Genomic DNA, 19,514 nt, shown 5'->3' on the forward strand with positions numbered 1-19,514 from the left:
TTTCATATAAATATTTTCTGTGTAAAAACTGCACCATCAGATAGGTAATGGAATATATGAATATTAACTGTACATCTATCACAACAATTTTTGATAACAACTTGCGTCATAATTGATCTAGTATAGAAGGTAGAGAATTTATTTCAATCTTATATACGCCATTTTTTTGTTGGAATTAAGTGAACATTAATTCTGTAAAAACTGTATTTTTTAAATGTAATTTTCACATTAGACCCGACAAAAGATTACTGTTTTGTTGTTATGATAATCTAATCTTTTGATTTCGTAAATAAAATTAGGGGTCTAATGTGGATTTAGGATGCAAACTGGAACAAATCCGGATGCACTTCGTAATACAACTTCCGCCACTGCGGAAAACCACATGCACAGTAGAGCACATGGCCGATATCAAAATCGATTTTATGTATTGTGTATGTAGGCCTATTCATAGGACCCTCGTATTAATTGTCTTTATGCGCTTAAGGGCTGGGGTATGAACGTTTGGACAGTATTTATTTTGGGACATTAGAGCACATCAGACATATCGAATTGCATTCTGAATACGAAGAATGTCATTCTGATATCAAATAATTTTGATTTTTGAAATTCGCAATTTAATACACATTTTATGGCAAATCATTAAAATTGATATTTTTGATATTTAACAGTACTTGAAGTAAACTTTATAAATCTGATGATTTATACTTAAAGTGTATGTAGGTGGGATGAAAAGCCGACGATCAATTGAAAATTTTGACCTTTCGTATTGAAGATATGGATTTTTTTCCCCAAACACCAAAAACAATTAGGTCTTTTTGGGAAAAAAATCCATATCTTCAATATGAAAGGTCAAAATTTTCAATTGACCGTCGGCTTTTCCTCCCTGCTACATACACTTTAAGAATATATCATTAGATTTATATAATTTACTTCGAGGACTGTTGTATATCAAAATTTGAAAAATATCAAATTTTTATAATTTGTCATAAAATTTGTATTATATTGTGATTTTCAAAAATGAAAATTATTTGATATCAGAAAGACATGCTTCGTATTCAGAATGCAATTCGACAGGTCCGAGGTGCTCTCATGTCCCACAAAAAATACTGTCGAAACGCAATAAACGCTCATTTTAGATCCCTTAAGAATTCAACAATATAAATAATGGTAGCTTTATTATAATACACATTAATATGTTTTAAGCAGATAAAATTCCAAAATATGATGTAGTAATGAAGTTGCGATTTATTAATATTATATGTTTAAATTTTCACGATGACACTATCAAGTCCTTCGTGGTCGAGCGGTCTAAGGCGCTGGTCATATGGTATACGTGTTAGCGGCGCAGTGCAGCGTGGGTTCGAGCCCCGCCTCTGCCTAGTTAATTTTTTTAATTTTTTTATTTCATATTATGTTAGGGAAATGTGGCTGGGAGAATGTATGTATGGCGAAGAGTGGTGTGATAAACGCCGAAACAACCTCTGAGCGATTCAGATAGCAAAATTCGATCAAAGTAAAAAAAGAAAATAGACACAAACTACTAGGGTCACAGATTTTGGCTGGGATCAAAACCTCAGACCACTAAACTAGTCCTTTTGATAGACATCCAAAATATACGGAAGGACTTGCCACCGGTTTGCTTTTAAGGGGTACAGTTGACTAATATACCCTGGGTATAGGTAAATTTACTTACCAGCACTACCCAGACTTGCTTCTTCGTATGTGCTTTTCAAGAGATCCGCTTGAGTTTGGTATCCTGCATCATCTAGCGCAGTGATGAGAATACTCGGCCATTCAAAGTTACTGGAAGAGAGGATGAATCCAAAGAGACGTTTGCAAGCTCGGATGCTTCCTTCCTGTTCCTTTGTCTGCTTGACCCATTCATCCTGTTCTTGTTTAAGAACGCCTGACAGGTGTTCTACCAGAAGGACTGGGTCAATGCTATCGAACAGGTGGTCTTTTACAGTCTTTTGTTGGAACACTTCCATCCATCGCTGAATTTCATCTGGCAAATCTGTTTGGTCAAAATTATAAATATAGGAAATATATATTACAGCAGAAGCGTTAAAGTTTCAAGATATAGTAAAACAATTGCTTGTAATAGCAAATTAAATGGGCCAAGAAATGCAAAGGTAGTGGTGTTAATCTACTTTCCCAATGAGATAGAAACAAAGGGTATATTATTCTCCTTAACATTTGCAAATTAGCATTCAGCTGACATTTAACGACCCATTACATTATAGTATTTATATTGTATTTTCATTTAAAGGCCGAGTTTCAATCGGTGAGAAAATACTAGAATAATTAAATTAACAAGTAAAGCACAATTACCTCTAGCTGTTGCACACAAAACGCTGTCTTCAAAAGACAAATTCTTATGGTTGATCAAACTTAGTGTCGTTCCTTTAACGATAATATTTACTTGTGGCGTAGGTTGTGGCTGCTGCTGCTGCTGGTGGTGGTGGTGGTATGTGTGCTGCTGTTGCATCAGGTGCTGCTGTTGTTGCTGCTGCTGTTGTTGCTGGTGCTGGTGCTGCTGCTGGTAGCTCTGCAGCTGCTGGTACTGGTGCTGCTGCAGTTGTGGTTGAAGCATCGAAGTATTTTCTTCAAAATAACAACAAAAGAATATAGATTCTCAAAGACAGGTCTTTACAGAACATTATGGTAAAGAGTTCCGCGCAGAGTGCCTAAAATAGTGGGCTTCAACTAATAAAAGATATTTTATTTTATTTGTTCTCAATGTATCGTTCAATGTATCGTCCAATGTATCGTCCAATGTATCGTCCAAGAGGGGAGCGTGGCCTAGCGGTTAAGGCGTTGGACTGTGAATCCATCATGGTCGAGGGTTCGAATCCCAGGTCCGCCTGAGCTCGGCTGGCTCTTTGTGTCCTTGAGCAAGGCACTTCACTCTACTTGCTTAGTGCTTCGGAGGGCACTTTAAGCTGTCGATCCCGTGTACATGCATATTTTCTCACATTAATGTAGTGTGCACGTTAAAGAACGTCACATGCTATTCGTAAAGAGCAGGGGATCATCCCGGTACTGTTGACTGTACTTCAAAAATACACTCATCTACTCTAGGTTCCAGAGTAAAAATAAGTACAGCTTGTCTGTACGCAGTGCGATAATACTCATACAATGAGGGAGGCACTTATAAGGAAGAAGAAGAACTCTGTTTCTTAGGAGTGAAATGAAACATGATTATCAGCTTTTCTTTCCTAATCAGAGACTTGTAAATTCGGACGTTTAGTATGCAGCCGACGGACTTTGGTCAGGACGCCGAACTTTACACACAAGACAATCGCTCCTCAACCGACTCAATACGATGAGCTTGGTATAAGAAAATTAACACACGCACACATACAAATAAACAAACAAACAAACAAGTAAATAAACTGACGACGAACTTACCCCTGGATTCAATATCAGTTGCTCTTTCCTGCTCAATATTCACTACTCTCTCTTCACGTTCTGGTTGCACCTGTTCGGACTGTTCCCGTTCAACGTCTGTTTGCCTCCGCTGTTGTTTTAATTGCGTAAACCACTTTAAGCACCCTTGCTCATCTGCGCCAATTGACATTCGTCTCACCGGATACGGTTCCCGTGAATCCCTAATCTCAACACTCATTCTGTCAGCTTCCACATCGTTTGCGCGTCTCTTTTTAAGTTCCTGACGTTTCCTTCTTATGCCCGATCGGCATAACCCACCTGTTATCAGAACTATGATCGCAATACAAAGTACTATAAGCATTGTATCTCCAAAAGACATGTTGAATCTTGGAGGCGGTGATAAGGACTTGGTTGAGTATACTGACGGCAATTGTACTGGTACTGGACGGAGGAGGTGGAGATGTCAAAACCATAGTTTTATACTCCACGGTGCTTATGTGGCATATGCCATAGTCATTCAGTGTTTTAGATAGAATTTCAATTGGGCGTGGTTCTGGGTTATCTTGGTAGGCTTTGCAGAGATGTCGACAGTCAGTTGAGGCACCTGAAGGACAGGCTTGGTCTAGTTTCTCGTATGCGTTCTCTTCGGGACAAGGTGCACATGTGATGCACCAGGCGATAGAGAAGTCCCTATAATGAACATAATGAAATAACAATTGTAAAGAAATATAAATTGTTAGTTGGATAGAGTTTGACTTCATTCTACTAATTCGTGTTTGACGCAGACCTTTTCAAGCTTGCTGCTACATAAAACATCGCAACCCTTAACAGCAAAGCATATCTTATTCAACTACCATATGAAGACCTGAGCGCAAGAAGACCGTAAGTCCACTTAGCTCCTCAACATGTATAAATTGACCGGTGTTTTATTGTTTTCTGGGCTATCGTATCAAATGAGGTGTCAAAATGCGCAGAAATAAATTTTGCTTCCAGCGCATTTTGCAGATTTGCAGAACAATAGCCCGTTTTTGAATAATGGCCATTATTTAAAGGGGGTTAGTTACTTTTTTTGAGATGTTTAAATACTTACCGAGCCTTCACACACACTTGAACACTGATTGTCTCGAGGGATGTCACTGAATTACATGTAATCTGAAATGAAAGGCAATGTCTTCTGCGTCAATGTTCGTTCATCTAATCACTCTTTTTTTACATGTTTACAATACGTATTGGGATTGCTTAGAAAAAATAAATCAAAGGAAAAATGTATATCAGTATTTCATACAAATTTGTTTATGTGGTGAATTTGTTGATGGCTTCTAGAATGTAGTAATGTCAAATTGAATGGATCTTTTAAATAGAATGCTGAGAATAATATACTGCGGCAGAAAGTATCTTTAGACTTGGAAAAAAATCTTAATTTTAAAACTAAACCTTTTATCCTTATTTGGATTACTATATTGTTTAATAGACGCACTATGTAATCCGGCACATTATGACACCCCATTGAATCCAATATGTTTTCAAGAAGCAAAGTTACAATCATTTGATTAGACGAAAGTCCAGTTTTAAAAGTGACAAACTGGCCTATTTGAAAATCCACGGACTAAAAACAAAAGAACTGATAAACAAAATCAAAGTTATGAAAAGTATGAGATGAAACCTGCTTTAAATAAGCTTCATTGAAGAAACTGTGTTGTCTCTTTGTTGTTGCGCTTGTTGGAATATCTTTCGCCGTAGCCAGTTTGTTCGAGTACTTTTAAAACTGGACTGGACCTCTATTCAATTGCTTGTAACTTTACTTCTTGAGGTCACATTGGATTCAACGGGGTGTCATGATGTGTAGGATTAGATAGTGCATCTATTGAAAAATAAATTTACCCAAATTTGGTTCAGTTTTAGAATTAGGATTTTTTCCAAGTCGAAGGATACCTTTTTTGGCGCAGTATACATACGTAATGCACATGATAACGGCACTTGAACTATGCAAGAAGTAGACTTTAAATGAATTTGTGGAAAGCAAGAAATTACCTGAGCAAGAAACACCAGGATAGAAATCTGCACCTCCGGTTTTTTTCATCAACATGATAAAGAGGCTCGTTCAATCTTATATTACCGTATACTATGACTCTGTAAAAAAAGTAAATCATAACTTTATAAAATAATATTATCTTATTTATTACAACATTCTGGATACGAAAATTTATTACGTTTTCTCCATTAGGACTGTCAAACACATTCAAGATAGGAAATTATCTACAAAATCAATGTTATGTCATCGGTGAAGGCACCGCGGGGTGGGATGGGGAGGCAAATTCTCCCCGTAATAACTCTTGTCCTCTGATCTCCGATAAAAACCCTAAATTACGAAAATGTCCATTTTTGCGGCAAAATTTGTTCATACCCCTAAAATTCACTTTTCCTCCATGCAAGCCCACCCTCCTAAACACATTTCGGCACCGCTACCGTATATCATACAAAATATTTGAACTGCGGGCATTCTCAGATCAACATAAATAAATGTGAACAAACATAACTTGAAGTCATATTGACAAAATGATAATAGATGTATCTTGTGGAAGTTCAAAGAGTGATTTTGAGCATAATTATCGTGTCAAAATCGGAAATCTTTGATAAAACCAAAGTTCGTTCTGTGTTGTTAGATTACCGTATGATGTTTTAATGCTCGTGACCGAGGCTCGTGACAAAAACTTTTGTTTGATTGAGGTCAATATGTTAATCAGCACAAAGTTTTTGTCACGTGTCACTCTACTTAATACTTCGTGGCTGATGGAAACCTGTAGGGGACCAGTTGCTCTACGTTGATGAGATCATGTAAATTTCATCAAAGTACATTGTTCCCCTCTTCTCTTTTCCTCTTGTTTTTTTTCTTTCTTTATTTGTCATATTTATTACATTATTATTCAATATGACAGGAAATTTATCATACTTAGCATAGCCTAAATTCAGGAATCACCTAGTAGTCCACCATTCCGTTTTAAAGGGAATTTTTATTGAGTTCGGCTGGCTCCACAGGGCTCATGGAATATTATTGAATTGAATCATAGTCTTCCAAAGTCTATGACCTCCAATTTTTGGAAAAAAAATCCCACACCGATATATGCCCCTAAAGTATTACTCCAGCAGTGTACAAAAAAATTGTGCAAGTGAAAAGCGCCCTCTCTGGCAATTAGAAAACACCGTTGTGACATAATGCTTACATTAACGTCAAGGGCGTAGTCTTAGCTCTGAAATGCCGTTTGTTCTGTTCAATTTGCTTGTTTTAATCTCGAGATATGTTTAGTTAAAGACGAAAGGGTAAAATCACAATTGTGCCACTTTTACTAGGGAAGAGGGCTTTACATGTAACTGTGAAGTTTATCAGGAGTTCCTTCGTGAAATCAAAAGAATGCACCAATAACACAATTCAAACATTTTTTGACTGTTTTTACTGATTTATCATGATGCAGGAATGATGATTCTCTTTTTCCACTTAAAAGAGATTAAAAAATACATGTGCATGTCAATGATATCATGATTTTATCATGGTAAATGCTGTTCTCTTAGTCACTATATTGCGCACTTATAACGCGTATTACTTGTTGGGAGAGATATTAGACAAAATAATGCACGCGTGCTGATGTTGATGCGTCTAATGCATGCGCCCCGAAAGGAGGAGTGCAATACAGGCTGAGTCAAAAAGAAGTAAACTCATGTTTGAGGGGTTGTAACTCGAGATCTGCAAGGAATCTGCTAAAAATAAAAATATCACTGGAAAGAGCAAATTCTACACGTCTAAATAAAAAAAAGAATTATTGCAATTGCTCACAGCAAACTAAAGTTATACTCATTTGAATACAACCACCCATTTTGTAGCTGCACACGGCCGATTGATTTTCATCCATTTCAATTTCGACGAATCAGCAAAGTGCTAACAGGATTTATTGTTGTAAAGACAACTTTTGCTTTTAATTAATATTCAACAAAGTCCATGACGGTACTATAGTTTGTATGGATACCAATTCAAGTCTTTACGAACGATCTGGCAGAAGCTTGATTGGGGAATGTTAGGTAAAGGATTGAGCTGATCTTTGGTCTTGCTGTAACGCATGTCTAACTCTAGCTATGTTCACTTGTGATCTAGCAGTTCGTGGTCTGCCTGAAGCTTCCGGCTGTCTGTTCCTTAGTGTCCCATGCACATTGAGCTTGTTCACATTCTTATATACTGCTCCCTTACATGAAACCCGGTTAGCTGTAGGAAATTGGAGACGAAAAAAGACGCTGAACTTCAGTGGGACTCTTAGCTTCATGATACTTCGTCGACAGAAACGTGCGCTCCCGTGCGGTAAATTGTGGTGCAGTGTTGTCATTTGGCCCGTTTTATTATAATTAGGGATGACCAATGAACCATCAACTTGATTAGAACACTCCCATAGACATGCAGGGAGCTCAACTGTGCACTGCTTGCACAGACATTTCTAAATTGAGCTCATTCTTTTATTTTTCATAATTTTTCTGTAAACATTGGAGATGTTAATGCCAATTATGTTTTGTAACTATCCTGCAAATTACAGCATCATAACTTATTTGGTTTTTCTGTAAGTGTGAGTCAAAATTGGTACATCGCCACATACAGTGCGCTTAATTGCCAGTGGCCCAGTGCAGCACTGCTCAGAATGGCACAAAATATTCAGATGAATAAGATCAGGTGAACACCTTGACCTACTGAGCTGTAATTTGGCAGAGTTGTTGTTATTACCTCTATCATACCCTCTGTAAAAAGGAAAAAAACGGACAAGTAGATCTCGAGTTAAAATTAAATCACCAGCTTCCCTTTGGAATTTCCAAACACCTTTCGAATCATGTTAAATAGACACCTTTCTGAACATAAACGTGAAGTTTCATGCTCATTTGTTGTATTATTCACCTGATCTCAACCCTAAACATTTTCTTATATTTATACCATCTGCACTGACTTGCTGCATTACACGCACAGGAGCTGTACTTTTAAAATACGCGCCTAATCAATAATGAGTCTTTCACTCCATTGTTAAAGTACTGTGCTCCCTGTAGCATATAGAGTGACCAGGCCCTGGAGTGTGATGGTTTTGTAGCACATGACAGTATTCATTCAAGCCTATCAAGGTCAGTTATTAGCCACTTGCTGAATGGCTGGGCATTATCAGTTATCAAAGAGATACCTTATGCTGCTGCCAATCACAATAGAGGTTAAACATTTTGTTAAAACCCCAGAAGTGATATCAGGACAAAGCTGTGCATGTTGGTACTTGATTGTTTGGATTCCTATGTTGAAAATCCCTTGTAGTACATTAGTATTTTTCTTATGTGTAGTGTATATTGTTGTGGAAAAAAAGTTCACCTGGACTTTTGATTTTGTGCCACTTTGGCCATTATGGATGATTTTTGGCAAATGTTTTCTAAAAGCATGATTTCAGTGCCTCGGTTTGAAGAAATACTTCATGCTATTGACTAGTAAAGTGCCATTTCATAAGAAACCCTTTGATACTTTCACAATATGCTTGTTTCATGTTTGCATATATATTAAAATAAAGAAATATAAAAGGTAAATATATGCTTATACCAATTTTGCTCACATTGCTATATTTAGACTTTGTCAATTTATTTCGTTCAATGACCGGTCAGAATGGGAAACTTTGAAAATTCATAATTCGAAAAGTTTTTGACCGATTTTGACCATTTAACCACCAAAATACTTCTGTTGATGAGTTCTTTCCAGAAAACAATCTTTTGTAGCAAAAGGGGCAACATGAAATTATGATGGTCATCCCTATTAATGTAGTGCAACGAGGTAAAATTCATATTCAAAAGAGCTCTTTAACATGTAGGAATTATTGATCGAAACCACACCAATAACTAGCATTTGAATATAGCGCCTTACCAATCAATATATTAAGGTAGGCCCCTACTTGGGAAGTGAAACCGTGTGCAGCTGCAAAAATGGGCGGTTGTATTCAAATGAGTATAACTTGAATTTGCTGTAAGCAATTGCAATAATTCTTTTTTTATTTAGACGTGTAGAATTTGCTCTTTCCAGTGGCATTTTTTATCTTTAGCAGATTCTTTACAGATCTCGAGTTACAGCCCCTCAAACATGAGTTTACTTCTTTTTGACTCAGCCTGTAGACGCATCAACATCAGCTATCATTGATTTACATGTACAGCTCTCTTCCCTAATAAAAGTGGCACAATTATTGTGATTTTACCCTTTCGTTGTTAATTAAACATATCTCGAAATTGGAACAAGCAAATTGAACAGAACAAACGGCATTTGAGTGCTAAGACTGCGCCCGTGACGTTGATGTAAGCATTATGTCACAACGGTATTATCTAATTGCCATATAGGGCGCTTTTCACTTGCACAATTTTTTTTAAAGATAGGCTATATAGGTACAGACTACTAATAAAAATAGTTTGTTGGCTTGCAGGCTGCTTCAAATTGTTTTGATTAGGCCCATTTTGGCCCATGATCGGGGTGAATTTTGCACAACCTGCGCACTAATCGCACTATTCATTCTAAAAAGGTTCATTTTTTGGAAGCCCCCATACCCCCCTCATGAAATAAAAAGTACACTATAATTATCATGATATCCGAATTAATTTCAAGTAAAAGTGACTCACCTTTATGACCCAAACTGCTTGAGAATATGACTCATCAGTTGAACTCATGAGCAACGTTACACATCCTAGTCTGATATGACAATGTTATACTTAAAAATCTCAATGCAAAATCAAAATATTGACATTTATCACATGCTCATAGTATTTTTCCAGAGTCTGACTTCAAAGGTCTATGCCTGTCTTTATTTGCTTTGGCTGACCTATGTAGTCCCGTGATACTTTTATTGGGGATTTCCCATACGCACCTGTAATAATGTTAATTGAATAATAATTTAAAAAACGGAAAAACAACAACAACAAGAAAATGGGAGACAATTAGCGGAATGTCCATTTGTTCATTAAAACGATTTCACCAATTATTATTACACATCGTGCCATGAAGGAATTAAAGAAGCGTTTTATTCAATAAATGTATTCATGCCATTGTGATTTCACAAGTAACGGATGGTAATATTTCTTTATTTGTTTACTTGATCAAAAATTGTCACTCGTTCAAAACAAACCTCACACTTATCTATAATGAATGAATAAAATGCACGTGTGAAGTTTAAAGTTCGGATATGCATTTTTGTTGTTGGTATTTTTCCACACTGACATTTCCCCGACATTCTTCGTTTCAATATATTTTATTTCTCTTAGGCCTATTGATTGTAAACAGATTTCGTACACCACAGATCCTGGAAAGAAACACAATCAGTATACAAGTTGTCCATAATTTGCAGGGCCGATTGGTTCGATGTATCTAGAACCGGATTTTTACATCTACCATGTAAAAGTAGGATAAGTGTAAAAGTTGTATGTTTCCAAAAGATATTGTAATTCCATGCCCTGAACCGATTCCAAATGGCGGTTTTAGTGTGTTATTGGTGATTAAAGGAGAAGAAAGTTTGTTCTTTTTTACTAAAAAACAACATTCCTTCATTTATGCATAAATTCGAGATGCTGCCAAAAAATGGAAATTTCCTTTAAGGTTGGTCTTAACCCTGGAATTATGGAAACTTTCGGGCTTCATAACTGCTAAGTTATTAGTCTAAAGAATATAAAAGTATACATTTTTAGACTGGAAATGACTTGCTGAATTCATCTGTGAGGTCCAATTTGGGCCAAAATGCTCATTTTGGAGAAAATCCCAAAAACGGGCCCAAATTTTTTCGTGCAACGTAACAAAAAAAAAATTGTTTGGGCAAAAAAAAGGGACCGTTTTTTATTTTTTTATTTTGACCAACTTTGAGAAATTTGCACCAAAAATGGTCAAAAAATGCAAAATTTTCAAAAAAATCATAAAAAAGCCTGATTTTCGCCCAAATTTCAAATATTTTTGGTGAAGTTGGTCAAAATTCAAAAAAATGAAAAAAACGGTCCCTAGGGGCCTAGATATTTTTATCTAGTTTTTAAAAATTAATAAAAAAAATTTTTTGCCCAAACAATTTTTTTGTTACGTTGCACGAAACAAATTTGGGCCAAAAAACCGTCTTTCATAGAGGTAAGACGTGCTTATTTTGCTCTGAGCTTTGTTTGCTACTGAGTTCTATTTGAACTTGCCTTCAGTTTTTGACTTGAATTTTATTTTTACAAAATTGTTTTTTAACTACAGTTACAGTATGTAGTTTTCGTTGTTTGCTTTTATATTTTGTTGTCTGTCCCTGAAGAAGAGCAGTTTATCTGCTCGAAACGTCGGTTGTATTTTTGTTAACTTTGTCTACCTTCCCTGTGGTTTTGGATTTTTTCTAATGCAGACGTAACAGTGCATGTACACCATTCTGGTTTACATACTGCATTAGTTTTTATCTGGTCTTTGTCTTTGTTCCCCACACCAAGTTGGTATACCTGGCTCGAATCTTTCTGTTTTTATAAATTCTAGGTATCCTCTTGTATCATCCTTTGATCCTTGGTGTGTTTTGTACCTTGTCCGTTGGAGGCACCATTACCTACTTTGTATAACCAAGTACATTAGGTACTTTTTTTTTTAATAGAAGCTTTAGTTATAGAATTGGTTGGAGGTATCTATATAGAACCGACTTTTTACACCTATCAGGCTACCAAGTAAAAGTACGACATCTTCGGAATGTAAAACTGAATGTTGTACATTTATCCGTAAGATCACCGCAAAGTGACGGCTTAAAATACCGATATTTAAAGGTTAAATCAAAGATAATTCCAAATAGCGTTTTTAGTGTGTTTTCAATGATAAAAGCAGCTTGTCTATGTGAAGTTTAAATAGCCCTTTCAAAATAAACAGACGTATTAACCCCCCGCAAAAAAAATCAAAACAAACACCCCCCTCGCACACACACAAAAAAAAACCCAAACACGAAAATCCAAATTAATTTAAATTTCAGGAGACACACAAAAATATCTGTTCCATCATCTATAACGCATGTGTTCAGAAATGTTGATAAATGGAGACAATTGTTAAACCAAATATTTCTGACACAAGCTTAATACTGCGCTACTGTCACCATTATGTTAATTATTTTAAGGCCAAGTATAGCAGCGCTGATGTATGCATGTAGAAGCAGAGATTTGACAATCTCCATTTGCCAATGATATAATTATCACCGTTTCTATAGCAGCGTCAAGTACAGCTGATTACAGGTTATGTCAGTTGCGAATCTGTGTGGAGTATTGCTGAGACATACAATTGTCTACGTTAATGCAATATTGAAGGAATACATTTTCTGCTAAAGAGATATTACAGCGCACGTTTTGTATTATTGTATGAGCCGATGACATGATGGGAAGACTGCACGAAGCAGGTTTGTATATTACTACTGATATTTTGTGCAGATATCTATCTATATATATTTGGATTGTAGCTATCGTACTAATCTTGCACGAGGATTCTTATCTCACCTTGTGACATGTTTATTGACACCTGTATAAAATGATCACTGCAGATATACATGTATAAATAATTATTATACTGTTTGCTATAGTATAAAATTATTGGCATGATCCCAGGAACATAATAGCATGTGATTCACTACACGTTTTAGATTGAACGAGAATCTCCCGGGAGAAACTATCATCTCACAGACTATGAATTCAATAACGTGAACATGTACACCAAATTATGTTATCTTGGTTGTAGTAAACACGACAAGCTATATTTGCAACTGCGTTTTAACATCCATAGTCAGTGTCCTAAAAATTTATTGAAAAGATTTCGATACAGACCAATAAACACTCAATCCATATCCATCTACCACACTAAATGGCAGCACACACCGGTGGAGCCTTACACATGCATGATAATGTAGGTTTTCCATGTTACGGATGTACACGCAAAATCAACCAATTTTGATATAAAATTGGATCGGTTGAGCCCATATTTATTGGTCAAGCTATGAGTTTTAAAATATTGGACGAGACGTAGTCGAGTCCAATATTTAAAACTCATAGCGAGACCAATAAATATTGGGCGTAAAAACATCAATTTTATCATTATTATGTTTTGGATCCAATATTTTCACACACTTGGATCCATCAAAACATAATAATGCCCAAAATTGCCTCAAAGAGTGGAAATGTTCGTAATTTTGGGGTTTTACTGGGGGGGGGGTAAACAGGGGGACAAGAGTTCTGACTGGGGGATTTACCCCATGCCCCGTCGCGCCGCCACCGTTTATATCACTTTACTAATAATAATGCATCGGCATATATAACCTTTGTAATGATTTTGCTTTTTAATGTAAGCCTACCTATTTACTCCTCATAATATAAAATTGATTGATTTCATTGTTGTATTGCTATATTTACCATGTTTGTATTGTTTGTATTGTTTTTTTTTATGATGATTAATGATTAAAATTTACATGGAAAAACAGTGGCATGGTCTACGAGAATTATATAAATAAACATAATTTTTCACCAGGTTCGCCGTCGCAAATAATAAAGGAGACAAGTTCGAATTTAAACCAGCCTAATCAGGAAACTCCCGTGGCCGAGTGGTTAAGGCACAGGTCTTGTAAAACCTATTAACCTAAGGTTCTAGGTTCGATTCCCTGGCGGATCACTTTTTCTACTTGTCTCCTTTATTATTTGCGACGGCGAACTTGGTGAATAAAATTTAATTGAATTGACAATCATTGACAAGATATATGTGACTATTCATTCTGTGATTTCATTTTATTGCTCTGTTTCCATGACAACAGCTTTCCGTGGGGACATTGTTGCATTATCATTAGCACTGGAGCAAGGCCAGGTATGTATAACAATGCGAGGTCAAATTCCACCTGATCATAGCGCGGGTATTCTTATTTTTACTCATTCAAGGGCCTTTTAGGAAAGGAAATTATATTTACAACTTATCACACTGATAAAAATGTAAATGTAAATTTTTACAGTTTGCGTTTTGGATTTAGCAGCCAATTTTTTTAATTGGAATTTCACAAACATTTACGAGAATTTCTTTTTTGAATGTGCTTCCAAAATCGACAATTTCCATTAATTTGTAGTTTTTAAAGGCAATACAAAATTATGCCTGTTGAAAAACAGAAACATTTTATAGCATTGATGTCATGCCAGCCGCCAGTAATGTTCTGGTTTTATAATGTCCAAATTATGTCTTTCAATAGACTTCTCCGTAGTCCACTTGCCCATTGTGCATACTCTTAAAACTCTGATTTAATTACTAAAGTAATTTGTGCACAATTGATATATTTTCACGTCTGATCACCGTACCCCCTCTGTTTGTTGGCTTTATTTTTAACTCGGGCCTTCGCGATTATTAATCTGGAAGATTCTAAAATCAGAACTGTGCCATTATATTATGTTGCATTCAATAAGCATACGTATACTTTGCTGTTTACTGTCACTAATATAATTATATAAACTTTTTCATAACCAGTATTTACCAGTATTTTGATGTAATAAAATTATATCAGTATAATTTCGAGTTCAACTGAATGCGTTCATAATGATCAAATAACATATTTTTATTTATCAAAAATCGACTATGGCATAGTCTAGTCTTTCGACGGAATTAAAGAGATAAAGATATGGGTTTTCATAACAATTAAATAAGATTTTGCATTTTGTAAGGACACCCTGATCATGGAAAGTCTTCATTACTAGCAACATTGCGTTCCCTATACTCCTAGAGTGAAAGGTGTATTGTGATTGTATTATCACTGATAATATTACAGTATTCAATTGTGTATGCGTATGGCGGGGTGGGCGCGTAATGCGTGTTATAATATTTTTGCACGGAAATCCTGGTTATGGTAAGTCTTCATTACAACATTGCGTTGCTATATACTCGTATGTGCGAGTGAAAAGTGTGTTACTGCGATTGTATTATCATTCACTGATAATATTACTGTATTCAATTGTGTATGTGTGAGAGGTGGACGCGTAATGCGTGTGATGAGATATTTTTGCAAGGAAATCCTGATTATGGAAAGTCTTCATTACTAGCAACATTGCGTTCCCTACAATATACCGTATTGGCCTACTCCTATGTGCGACTGAAAGGCGTGTTACTGGTCACTGATAATATTACTGTATTCAATTGTGTATGTGTGTGAGGTGGACGCGTAACACGTAATGCGTGTGATAGATATTTTTGCAAGGAAATCCTGATTATGGAAAGCCTTCATTACAAGTAGCATTGTGTTAATTGAATAACATAGATGCAACCAGTAAGTTACATTATTGTTTAATTGGTGTGGTTTATGTGTGTGTCGGTGTGTGGGGTGTGGGATATGGGTGTTGAGGATAAGTATGTATGCAATAATTAACACTACTCTGTTAAGGCTCTTCTCACATTTCTGAAAGTTCATTACTTTATACGAATTTAAAATATCGTCAGGATTCTGTGCCAGCTCGCAACTCATATATATTTTGTCGTGACCCGCTTGTCTGTTTGTCAATAGGACTTATGTCAGAAGGATCGATCTGGTACGACAGTGATGCACAAAGCTGCGGCTAACGGTCATCTTGATTGCCTGCAGTTGCTAGTAGAGAAGGGTGGAGATCTCAACACACATGATATAACGGGATGCATTCCACTTCACTCGGCCGCCAGAAATGGACATCTTAGTAAGTATGATATCCCGTATGATATACGATTTACATAGATTGTAATTTGCTTTGAAGGGCAGGGCCGTTCCGACCATTAGGCCAGGTAAGGCGGTCGCCTATGGCGGCAAACGCAGAGGGGCGCAAATAAAAAAAAAGGGGCAAAAGAAAAAACGGGAATGGAGAAAGAAAAAGGAAGAAAAAATGAGGGGGAAAAAAAAGAAAAAATGGGAGGAAAAATATAAAGGAGTGAACAAAGAAACAGAAAACAGGGCGGAATAGGAAAATGGGTGACTGAGAAAAAGAAAAGAAACGGGGCATTTTCTGGCCCTTCTCGTATTTAGCTGTATTTGGTGCCAGTGGTGAACATAGCTTTTCTAAGCTACACTGCAAAAACAAGTGTTTATATTTAAACACCATATTGTGTTTATTAGAGCAACACTTAATAAACACATAATTCATGTTAATGGTCTAACACTAATGTTCATAAATTAACACTTGGTGTTATATTACAAACATTAGTGTTTGTAATATAACACCAAGTGTTAATTTATGAACATTAGTGTTAGAACCATTAACATTAGTGTTAGACCATTAACATGAATTATGTGTTTATTAAGTGTTGCTCTAATAAACACAATATGGTGTTTAAATATAAACACTTGTTTTTGCAGTGTAAAGCTGATTAAGACTGATGTTTGTTCAACGATGACCCAAGAAAGATTTAAAACCAATAATTCAGTGAAAAAAAAGTCGCTTCAATTGGCCTGTCAATTGGCGCAACTTTATGTTTACATGTAAAGCAATACCTGTAATTTATACAATAAAAGTCCAAACTTGTCCACGAATGGCTTCAATTGGACCGTCTTTTCGCACATTTTAGGGGTTTTCAACTAAAATTTTACACAATAATAGTGACAAAATGGTCCACCAAATGGCTTCAATTGGGTCTTCATTTTCCAAAAGTATCTAACTTATGAGGGGGCACGTTCCCCCTCATACACCCCCCCTGCTTCGCGGCCATTTCTTACATTTTAGTGTTTTTTTCTAAAATTGCCCTTAACACTTTGTTGGTATGCTTTGGTGGGGAGGTAGGGAGAGGCTTTGCCTAGGGCGGCAAAATCCCTAGGAACGGCCCTGTTGAAGGGTCATTCAGATCAATATTATTACAATCTAAAAACACATCAAAATATTTATGACATAGCCTTCAACAATCAAAATTATAATTGCACTTGAAGTTGACACACATAAAAACACAATTTTTTTACAGCAGCAAATTAAAAGTCATGTATATAAAAGTGATACAATTTCACTCTGGAAAGAGTGAACAAGGATATCAATCAACAAGTTAGTAAGCAAGTAACATACACTTCTGTAGGGTGTTCCCGCTATGCGGTCCACCAAAAAACCTTTCATGTATCATAAAAGCCTAGTGAGTTTTCCTTTTACATTGGATAATTCGCGAAGAAAGTAATATCTGTGTGCAACTTTTTTTGGGTGTCTTTCAAATGTCTTGTTTTTCAAATTAAATGTGTTGCATTCATAAAACTTTCACATCAAATAGTCTACCTCAGTATACAACTTTGGGTGCAGATCACCCTGTATTTGACAATGAGACATGTGACAAAAGAAGCGATATACAACATGATTTATCTCTGACTCTTTAATAATAATAATAATAATAATAATGATAATAATAATAATGATAATAATAATAATAACAATGATAATAATAGTGATAATGATAATAATAATAATAACAATGATAATAATAGTGATGATAATAATAATAATAATAATAATAATAATAATAATAATAATAATAATAATAATAATAATAATAATAATAATAATAATAATAATAATAATAATAATAATAATAATAATAATAATAATAATGTGCTGAAATATAATTATTATGAGCCCTGGGGGAGGGTAAAATTGGGAGAATATTTTGGCAATCCAAGGGGGGAGCAATTTGTGGTACACATGTATGGGGCATTGTACATTTAAATATGCACAATTGTAAATTGGGATTCAAAAAATTTGCCATGTGCAAGGGGGGCAAAGATTGTTTGGCAGGTCTGTGGGTAACCAAACTGCTTTTCTCACAATACTTGGACACATAATTTTGATGTTGTTATTTATGTATGTATTTTTGAATCCCCAAAATCCCATCCCTTTTGATAAATTCCAAAAATAACATCCTTTTTTAATCTAAATGGTCAAGCACATACACTCTGATATCACATTTATAAGAAAATGAGAATTCTAACCAGAACAAAACCAACCTATGAGAATGCACCTCAGACAAAAAGGGAAGGAAAGAGAATCCTATAAACCAGAACAAGACAAACCTATGAGAATGCATCTCAGCCAAAAATGGGAGGAAAAAGAATCCTAAACCAGAACAAGACAAACCTATGAGAATGCATCAGACAAAAAGGGAAGCAAAAAGAAAAGCACAGAACAGAATGTGATAATCAAAATGTATTTACTCGACCATGAAATGTGCCAAAATTTTTTAAATATGCCAAATATAAAAACATCTTATATTATGGTTTTGGACTATGCCCAAGGAGAAACAGTCAGCTATAAAATCACCTTAAAATCATGATAACATACCTACAATAAACCACACAGTAAATTATAACCATCAAAAGCCAGTGCTAACACCCGGAGTTTCTTGTGGGGTTGCGAGCATGGGGCACAAAGTGAATTTCAGGGAGCAAAATCTTGTAATTTTGCATCTTTACTGGGAGCTGGGGAAAGAGTTCTTAGGGGCATTTGTAGGGTGCCACCACTGGCCAAACTTATCAAAACAATTGAACATTAATCAGTTATTACTAAGTAATCTCATCTCAGCTTGGAGGATGTCCAATTACTTTTTTTCCCCAACAAACGACAAAATTCAAATGCATGCAGTGTTTCTGTTTTAAATGGAGATCATACAAATTATAACTTGTGACATAATAATAATAAGGCTTTTCACATAATAAACTTAACATCATTTTAATCTTCAATTAATATAAAGAAAATATTTGGATTGGAAACAAAGTTTCCCTTTGATTATCAGAAAAGAATTTGCGAATACAGAACTTTATTATGCTTTGTAATTTACAACATGTTATATCAAAAAATAATAATAATAATATAAAAATCTCAACTCAGCCCTAAATACATACAGTGTGGTCTTAGGGGGTCCAACGGGAACAAACCGAAATGACCTTAGTATATTAGGTGTCGGGGGGCACTCGCATAAAAGTCATCCTCGAGCAGAAAAACGGCCCACGTTAAGGGTATCAATTTCAAGCTTTTTACAAAAAAGTCAGCCTTTTTAGCCACTAAGACGGTGTTAAAGGTAGTAATTTTCATGTTTTGTCGGAAACGTTTTCCAACTGGTATTTTACATACACAGCAATAAATATTAAAGCCCATACGGG

The 19,514-nt window shown here is 35.7% G+C and overlaps 1 protein-coding gene across 1 annotated transcript in view; it reads left to right on the top strand.

The window, feature by feature from the left end:
• The first annotated feature begins 12,671 nt into the window (after positions 1-12,671).
• Positions 12,672-19,514, top strand: part of LOC140161391 (uncharacterized) — a 38,685-nt gene continuing 31,842 nt past the window's right edge. The window contains exons 1-3 of the mRNA XM_072184905.1: positions 12,672-12,806; positions 14,205-14,254; positions 15,927-16,092. Coding sequence (XP_072041006.1) covers positions 12,782-12,806; positions 14,205-14,254; positions 15,927-16,092 — 241 coding nt within the window. The 5' untranslated portion in view covers positions 12,672-12,781. The remainder of the gene's footprint in view (positions 12,807-14,204; positions 14,255-15,926; positions 16,093-19,514) is intronic.

This window comes from Amphiura filiformis, chromosome 9 (assembly GCF_039555335.1).
Source record: "Amphiura filiformis chromosome 9, Afil_fr2py, whole genome shotgun sequence".
In the NCBI taxonomy this organism is placed as follows: domain Eukaryota; kingdom Metazoa; phylum Echinodermata; class Ophiuroidea; order Amphilepidida; family Amphiuridae; genus Amphiura; species Amphiura filiformis.